Below are 8,694 nucleotides of genomic sequence, written 5' to 3' on the forward strand. Positions count from 1 at the left end.
GGGTTTCTCTGTGGTTTTGGAGCCTGTCCTGGAACTAGCTCTTGTAGACCAGGCTGGTCTCGAACTCATAGAGATCCTCCTGCCTCTGCCTCCCAAGTGCTGGGATTAAAGGCGTGCGCCACCACCGCCCGGCTGAAAGAGGTGAGGACCAATAGATAAGTTTGGCAGTGGCTTCAGTAGGCACAAGTAACCTCATTTTACCATGTTACCCTCCACAGGGGAGGACCCTCTGGTGGAAGGTTGTACTGCTCATGACCTAGACTCAGTGGCTGGGGTGCTGAAACTGTACTTTCGGAGCCTGGAGCCCCCACTCTTCCCTTTGGACATGTTTAATGAGCTGCTGGCTTCAGCAGGTAAGGCCTGAGGCCAGATGGGTAGGAGGGCACCCACTAATGCTAATGGATACAAGTTTACTTGGGCTGCCTTGGCCACAGAACTGGAGGCTGTGGGAGAGCGCATACAGCCTGTGAGCCATCTGCTGTCCAGACTGCCCAGATCCGTACTAGTGGTTCTGCGATATCTCTTCACCTTCCTCAACCAGTGAGTACTTCTGGGGAGCCAGTTGGCTCTTGGGGTTGGAGGGGGTCACTAGTGCTATAGCTCCCTGCCTGTGACCTGCATATTTCCCCAGCCTGGCCCAGTACAGCGATGAGAACATGATGGACTCCTACAACCTGGCTGTATGCTTCGGACCCACATTGTTGCCTGTGCCTGCTGGGCAGGACCCTGTAGCCTTGCAGGGCCGGGTGAACCAGTTGGTACAGACTCTTATCCTGCAGCCAGCACAAGTTTTCCCATCCCTGGCCATGCTGCCAGGCCCCATCTATGAGAAGTGCATGGCACCACCTTCTGCCAGCTGCCTGAGGTATGCTTTGGAGGCTTATTGGGGGAGAGGGAATCTAGTGGAGGGAAACCTGCCTTACTCTGCTTGAAACATCAGGGATGGCCAGTTGGATAGCCTTGCTGGGGAGCCGGAGCTGGAGTTGGAAGCTGGGACCACAGCTCAGGAGGATGGTGAGGAGGGATCGAGCAGGGAGGCTCTGCCCCATCCTTTACTTTACCCTCAGCCTGACCATTTCTTCCTGACAGAAGCAGAAGGAGTTGTGGAGGCTGTGGCCTGCTTTGCCTATACTGGCCGCACTGCCCAGGAGCTGACCTTCCAGCGGGGCGATGTACTGCGGCTGTATGCTCGGGCATCAAGTGACTGGTGGCGAGGGGAGCATGCTGGCGTGCAGGGACTTATTCCCCATAAGTACATCACACTGCTTGAGGGGTGAGTGAGCTGACATCCTGAGGAGAGTCTCATTGTATCTGCCTGGAATCTCCTGTCATATTCATGGTTTCTTTTTAGCCTATACTCAATGTAGAGTCTCCAGGCCTTCTTCTTTCTGGAAGTAGTCGCTGACATTCTGCTATGCTCAAACAGGAGTTGTTCTAACCAAGGTTGCTGCCTTCCACAACCCTAAAACAAAATCTATAGGCCTGGGTTTCACCCAAACATAACTATTCCCAACTCCTTTGACTGGGACAGGGGATTTGGCCTCCAAGCTCCAGCCAGGAGAGAGTACAAAGAAAGCCAATCTTTTCCCTTCCCAGGGATGAAAAGCAGACAGCTAGTTTGCAGACCACGATGGAATCTGTGAGCCAACCAGAGGGCTTCCTGACCTTGGAGTTTACCAATCGGTGAGCCAGGAGAAGACAGGCTTTTGGAAAGACCCCTCAGCCGTGTGTGCTGTTAGAAGCAGCAGGCACCGTGGATCAGAGGCTACCTGCACTGTTAAGCTTGAGGGCATGGGCTCCGGTTTTGGCCACATGGGATTGGGGACATTGTTGCATAAAGGACTCTAAGTGTGTCCAGAACAGAGTCAGCCCTATTTGTGACTGGGAGGGATTCTAGAGGAATAAGATGGGCACTGCCAGCTTATGTTAAGGATTTCCCAGGGCCATTGCCAATCTTCCTATCTGTGCCTTGTAGGCTGGAATTAGGCATCCCACGTGAGGCTGTGGGTGCCTCTGGGCACAGAGGACACTATTTGGTCCCCACCTCCCCTGAGCGACCTGTGGAAATAGATAAGGTAAGAGCCAGGACTGGGTATGGAACCAGCAGGGGGCGCCTCTTCTACATGGTCTCTGCCCTTCCCAAGGTGAGGCTCATTGTTCTTATCCTTAGTCCCAGTCCAGGGGCACCTGGCGCTAGCAAGTCCAGTCACAATTTAGAGAGGGGCATGGGGGACAAGGGAGAAGAGACAGGGTGGGAGGGACAGGGGTAGAGACACAGAGGCAGAGATAAGAGGGCAGAAGATCATCAGCCCTGCTGTGGTACTCGTGAGCTAGGGAGAAGCCAGACTGTCTAGGCTGATGTGGGCTAGGGGCTCCAGGATAGACTTCAAGGCTGGCACCTAGAGCTAGGTTTTGGTCCTTAGCAAGCCAGGGAGAGTAAAAGAACAGACGATAGGGAAGTAGAAGGGACAGCTGACTGAGGTTCTGATGAGTGGTACAACTTGGGGAGTCACCTTTATAAGGCGAGTCCTTTTAGCCCCTGTGAATAGAGCAGAGAATCCCTGAAGACAGATGCTAAGTCTTAGGAAGAGTGTCCCTACTCCTAGGCCTAGGGAGCCCAGTGAAGGCTGGTAAATACACAGACACTAAAGCCTGGCAGCTGGGACACCCAGGGGAAGCACTGACCCGGGAGTCCCCAGCATGTTGACAGCCCCAGAGCCCATGGATGGAAGCTTTCTTGTCAGCCAGAGAAAAAGTAGGAGTGAGGAGAAGGGGAACCCAGGACTCAGAGGGGCCCCTTCTCCAGAACCAGACCACGAAGTTACTGTCCCACAAGCAACACTGAAAGTGACTGGAGGAAGAAAGCTGGAATGAAGGGGGGGGGAGGTGGCCTGGAGGCTCAAGCAGTCTCTTCTATGGCCCCTGGAGAGAGAGACTGGCGGCAGTGTGGTAATCAAGGCCTCAGTTTGGGCAATGGAGGAAACTCACTGGGCCCTCCATTTTTCCTTTCTGCTAGGCTGTGGCGCAGAACATGGACTCTGTGTTTAAGGAGCTCTTGGGAAAGGCTACTGTCCGCCAAGGACATGGGCTAGCATCTACAGCCTCCCCCAGTCTAGGAACACGAAACCTGAAGCCCTTGGCCTGCAGCAGCTTCGGCAAAAACAAAGTCTTCTCCCGGGGACCTGGGGCTCCAGTCTCTCCCTCAGCCTCCCCTCCCCAGGGTCCAGTCTCAATTGGCAAACCGCTCTGAGGCAGCTTACCTCAGCAGTCACCAATCCACCATTTCTCTCTAGGCCTCTTTGAGAATTAGCAAAGGAAGGAGGCTAGAAACAAGCCCCTCTGTACCTTTGCTGGGAAACCCTGGGCTATGGCTGTAGAGAATGGAAGTTGCAGCAATTCATAAAGATCCTTACACTGGCTGCTGTTGTAATAACCTACACTCTGTTTGAGTCCGGTGCAGTGCAGCTCCCAGAGCCTGCACTGCCAGAGGCCAGATACCAAGACAGAAGGTTGAACACCTTCAACAGCTTCTCCTGGGAAAGAGGGTCCTCTGACATGGAGCTAGCTGCCTGTTGTCATTTGGGGACCTGCTTCCAAAAGTGCAATCTTGGTTTTTCATATCACATGCTCTTGACCATATGTATATTTATAGGTATGGAGGGGTCTTTATCTTTATCCACCATTTACCTGGTCTGAAAAACCTTTTTCCACGTGGAAAATTAACTGCAACTTTTATTAAGGAGATAGACAGAAGGGAGGAATAATGGGAAGTTCTACTAGCCCCATCCTGGTCCTTCCTTCAGCTCCCTGGGATTCTTCTTCACCCACAGGGTACTTGCCAGGATAAGAAGCACAAGCACCTCTGTCCCCTGTTCCCCTCCAGACCTTGAGGCCTCTGTTCCAGTTGCTTCCCATGTCTGGCACATAGGAGTCAACTTGAGGGTTTCCTTACAGTCCTGGAACATTTCTTCTTGTGTACCTGAGGACAATGAGACCTAGGGAGGATCAAGGATGGCCAAGGTACCCCTTTCTTGGTACTCCCAGGGCCAAACCGAGACAGTCAGCTACAGGGAGCCTTTGGATGGAAAAAGCCCAGTGATTGCTCAGGAGGGTGTATCCTTGGTCAGAGAAGAGCTGGCTGTGGCACAGGACTCATCTTGAGGCCCCAGGCTGGGTGTGGTGTGCCTCTGAGCACAGCAAAGCAGGCTCCGCAGCTCTGAGGAGATGCTGCTACTGAAGGAAGCATAGATCCAGGGGTTGGTACAGCTGTTAAGGCTGGCCAGCAGCATGAGCAGCACAAAGGGAGGTCCTATGAAGGAGAGAAGAGTCCAGGTTGGAGCTTAGGGTGTCCCTTGCTCATGCTAGCAAGCCATGGGGGCACCACATGTGAACCCACCAGTAGGGCATAAAGGTAAAGCAGGTGGAATACCTGAATGTTTATAGCCAGGCCCTTACCTCCCTCACCCCCAGCCTTAGCCACACCCACACCCACTTTCCAGAGGAGCCTCTGGGTCCCACGCTGCCCACAGCTGCACAAGGAAGAAGGGTGCCCAGCACAGCACGTAGACGATCACAATCACCAATGTCATCCTCACAGTCTTGGCCATGGCTGCTGATACATGGGCTCCCTCGGTGGGACTGCCTGTCCGGTGCCCTCTGCGGCGCCTCCCTGCCCTCTCAGATGGCCCTGGCACCAGACTGGCATGAATCTCTCTGAAGATAAGAACCTGGCAGGCAGCAATACCCAGGGCAGGTGCTACAAACACCATCAAGGCAATCCAGGTGACGTAGGCACGAAGGCCCCAGGGCTCTGCAAATCTGGCCCAGCAATCAAACACTCCGCTGCCATTTCCCACATCTCGTTGAGCAAAAATGAAGAGCTGAGGCAGGCTGAGAAGGAGTGAAAAGGCCCAGGCCACCAGCACTGGCCGGTTCCAGCGAGCCCCACCTCCATGGCGGTATGCCAGCATAGGGCGGCAGATGGCGCGGTGGCGGTCTAGCGTCATGGCCAGGATCATATAGGAGGAGGCATACATGCCCACCATCTGCAGGTACTTGACGGCCCGACACAGGGCATCAGGACCATGGAAGCGGTCAGTGGCATCCCAAGCCAGCTGGGGCAGCACTTGAAACAAAGCCACAGCCAGGTCAGCTAGGCACAAATGACTGATGAAGACGTGCATGGGTGCCCAGCGTCCACGCCGGCCCCGTCGTATTAGGGCTCCCAACACCAAGCCATTGCTCAAAGCCACAGCCACAAAGATGGTAGAAAGCAGGGCCAGTTCAGCCCGGACTAGCAATGGGTTTCGGTCATCCAGTAGCTCCTCCTGGCTGCTGTTGCTGGGAGAGCTAAGGGGCGAAAAAGGCCCAGGCACAGCTAGGCAGGGGGGAGGGACAAGTTAGTGGGGTGCCCTGTAGGCTCCCTAGAATGAGAAAATTCCAGCGCCAGGGATGGTGGCCTGTGCAGCTGACACCTAAACCCCTTGTTGGTCTTACTGCCCATTTCCTGGCTCCCAGCAAAAGGGACTTCAACCCGCTCACAAGAAAGGGAAAGAGGTTTTAGAAAAAAGGCCTTCTTGGCTTCATCAAACCCATCTAGCCCACCTGGCTCATCCAAGCAAGGGGTAGTAGGACCCAGTGACTGGAACCTTACCGGATATGGTGGACACAAGGAGCATGGTGGGGGTGGCTGCAGGTGACCTGCACACCTGTCACGGGGCCCAACTCAGCCTTCACTCCAGGGGCCAGCCCCGCTGTCCAGGGTCACTGCACAGGATAGAGGTGCCAGGAGGCAGGCACCTCTCTTAAGGTGCGTTCACAGGTTGGAGGTCCAGCCTCTATTTAGGCCTGGACAAGGAATATAAAGAACAATCAGACAGAACAACATATGAAACTCAGATTCCATCCAGGCAGCACGCAAGAGCCAGACTGGTGATTAGGCATCAGAGGTAAACACTAAGATCCCCCTGCCCAGACAGCAACTTGGATAGACCACCATTGGAGGGCTAAGGACTGAACAAGAGAGACCAACTATGCTTCTCAGAGCCCTTTTACAGCCCCTTACCTGCTCCAGCTCCTGGGCTTCTGGGCAGCTGGGCAGCAGCGTGAAGGTGGCTCAGCACTCGGATCCGTTCTCCATTGTCGGCCCCGCCCCAACCCAGCCTCAGGGAATGACCTGTACAGGAGACTTCCCCCTCCTCCCCTAGCCTCCCGCCTCCCCTAGTCTGGCTGGCCTCCTTCCTCCTTCTACCAGGAAGTAAGTTCCTGTTCTCCAATTTCCCTTTCTGCCCCAGCTTCCTTGGTCAGTCCCAGGACCACCTTCCGCAAGTGCAGGCCCCATCTTGGTTCAGCAGCAGCAGCCTCCACCCTGCCTGCCCCTACTCCACAGGTCCATCTTTCTAGAACATCTGGTACAGCAGTGCTGTGGGAAACTATTTAGTGCAGGACCTCATCTCCTAAGTGGGAAACTGAGGCTGGAACTGACCCAGAATCACTGCTTTTTCATGGCAAATCCTGACCTTCTTTAGCCAAGCCAAGCTCCTTCTTTTATCTTCATCTCCCTGTGCCAAAAGCCTGGGGATGGGAGAACCTCTCAGGACCATTCAAGACCCTCCTCCTCAATTAGGGCTGTCTGCCCAGAGATGAAGGACAGGAAGGGAAGGGGTGGAGCTGAGGCTAAACCAGGGCTAATGTGCCCATGTGTGATCCAGCTTCCTCTCCAGGAGCCTGTAGGAACCAGGAGCACCTGCACCCTCTTTTTCATGCCCCACCTGTAAGCACCCATTCCAGGAGGAAGAAGGCTTTTCAGACTGATCTCCAGTATAGTTACTTGTTTCTCTCTCTCTCTTCATACACACACCCTCAAATACATGCTTCACCCAACGTGAAGACTCCTGCATTTGTGCACAAACAGCAGGCTCAGGATCCAAGGTCCCGTGTGAAAGAACCTGAGCAAAGAGCTTAGGGACCCAGATGTTTAGGACTTCCTCTCTCCCACACACCCAACTCCTGCCACTTGTAATTCACCAGCTCCTCCTCTTTTCCATGGCTCCCTGTCTGTTCAAGTTAGTTCTGTAGACCAGGCTGGCCTCAAACTTACAGAGATCTGCCTGTCTCTCTGCCTTCTGAGTGCTGGGATTAAAGGTCTGTGCCACCGCTGCCCGGTTTTTTTTTTTTTTTTTTTTTTTTTTTTTTTTTTGGTTTTTTGAGACAGGGTTTCTCTGTGGTTTTGGAGCCTGTCCTGGAACTAGCTCTTGTAGACCAGGCTGGTCTCAAACTCACAGAGATCCGCCTGCCTCTGCCTCCCAAGTGCTGGGATTAAAGGCGTGCGCCACCACCGCCCAGCTCTGCCTGGCTTATTGTAGCTTTATAGCTTTAATTTTTTTAAAAAATTTTACTACATTTATTTATGTGAGGTTGGGGAGTATCTCTCTCTCTCTCTCTCTCTCTCTCTCTCTCTCTCTCTCTGTGTGTGTGTGTGTGTGTGTGTGTGTGTGTGTGTAAGTCAGAGGAAACTTCTGGGAGTCATTTTTCTCCTTCCACCATGTGGGTCCTGGGAATCAAACTCAGGTTACCAGGTTTGGTGATAGGCACCTTTACCCACTAAACCATCTTGCCAGCCCATCATCGTTACTCTTTAATTCAGCTTTATAATAGAGAGATATCCGCGTCCTTTGTGCTTTATTCGTGTTTGTTGATGTTGCTGTATTTCCCATCTGCACTAAAGAAGAGTGGTTTATCCCGCATGGGGATATAGTGCTCCCTAAATATCAGTTACATTAATTTGCTTGATAATACTGTTTAAATCTATATTCTGACTGATTTTTTTTATTTGATCAATTCCTGAAAAACATATGTTGTACTATCAAACTGTGTTGGAAGATTTATTTCTAGAGCCCTTTAAAGGGACAATTTTTTACTTTATGTATTGAAAGATTTGGCTTTTAGGTCTTGTTATTTGTCCCCTATAGTGTCCCTCCTACTTCTGGTAACACTCTTTATGCTGAATTCTACTCTATCTGGTATTTGTAAAGCCATACCAGCTTTCCTGTGCTCTGTGCTTTCTTGGTTTATTTTTTTCTATACTTTGACTTTCAACGTGTATTTATGCTTAAAGGTGCTTCTTGGAAATACCATATAGCTACTTTGTTTAAGGTTGATAGTCTCTGCCTTTTAACTGGTGTGTGGCAGATTGTGGCTTTCCAAGGTAGCCCCAACAATAACTCCATCCCACATGTTCTCCTGGAGCCTTGCCACCTCCCATCAAGAGGTGAAATTTAGCCCTCCCCCTACAATCTGAGTAGGTTTGCATATTGCTTGTGATTAAGATAATCTGCCAAAAAGTGCTGCTTGCTTTCTGAGGCTGGGTCAGAAAAATCAAGGCATGCGGTTTCTATCTATCACAACCATGTTAGCTGCCCAACTTCCTTACCACACCATGAGAAGACCTGAGCAACCATCGCAGAGAGTATAAAGGAGACAGGCCCAGGCAGGCAGCTTTAGCTAGCTCCATCTGTAGCTCTTGTTGGACAACAAGCTTGTAAAAAACCTCCAAGCCAGAATGACTTGGTGAACCCCTCCCAAATTCTTTTTAAGAATATTGATTCTAGCCAGGCGGTGGTGGCGCACGCCTTTAATCCCAGCACTCGGGAGGCAGAGGCAGGCAGATCTCTGTGAGTTCAAGACCAGCCTGGT

The 8,694-nt window shown here is 52.2% G+C and overlaps 2 protein-coding genes across 2 annotated transcripts in view; one reads left to right on the forward strand and one right to left on the reverse strand.

Moving 5' to 3' along the window:
* Arhgap4 (Rho GTPase activating protein 4) overlaps positions 1-3,413 on the forward strand; it is a 15,974-nt gene extending 12,561 nt beyond the window's left edge. The window contains exons 15-22 of the mRNA XM_005371794.2: positions 219-353; positions 435-540; positions 632-865; positions 941-1,014; positions 1,090-1,273; positions 1,597-1,683; positions 1,976-2,075; positions 3,017-3,413. Of these exons, the coding sequence (XP_005371851.1) occupies positions 219-353; positions 435-540; positions 632-865; positions 941-1,014; positions 1,090-1,273; positions 1,597-1,683; positions 1,976-2,075; positions 3,017-3,250 (1,154 nt within the window). The 3' untranslated portion in view covers positions 3,251-3,413. The remainder of the gene's footprint in view (positions 1-218; positions 354-434; positions 541-631; positions 866-940; positions 1,015-1,089; positions 1,274-1,596; positions 1,684-1,975; positions 2,076-3,016) is intronic.
* Positions 3,414-3,454: 41 nt separating this feature from the next.
* On the reverse strand, positions 3,455-5,399 carry Avpr2 (arginine vasopressin receptor 2; the record flags this gene model as incomplete). The annotated part of the gene is made up of 2 exons (XM_026778345.1): positions 3,455-4,309; positions 4,493-5,399. Coding segments are annotated over 2 exons (1,113 nt in total), but the record flags the coding sequence as incomplete, so codon positions are not given.
* Positions 5,400-8,694: the final 3,295 nt, after the last annotated feature.

Source organism: Microtus ochrogaster, unplaced genomic scaffold (genome assembly GCF_000317375.1).
Source record: "Microtus ochrogaster isolate Prairie Vole_2 unplaced genomic scaffold, MicOch1.0 UNK129, whole genome shotgun sequence".
Taxonomy (NCBI): domain Eukaryota; kingdom Metazoa; phylum Chordata; class Mammalia; order Rodentia; family Cricetidae; genus Microtus; species Microtus ochrogaster.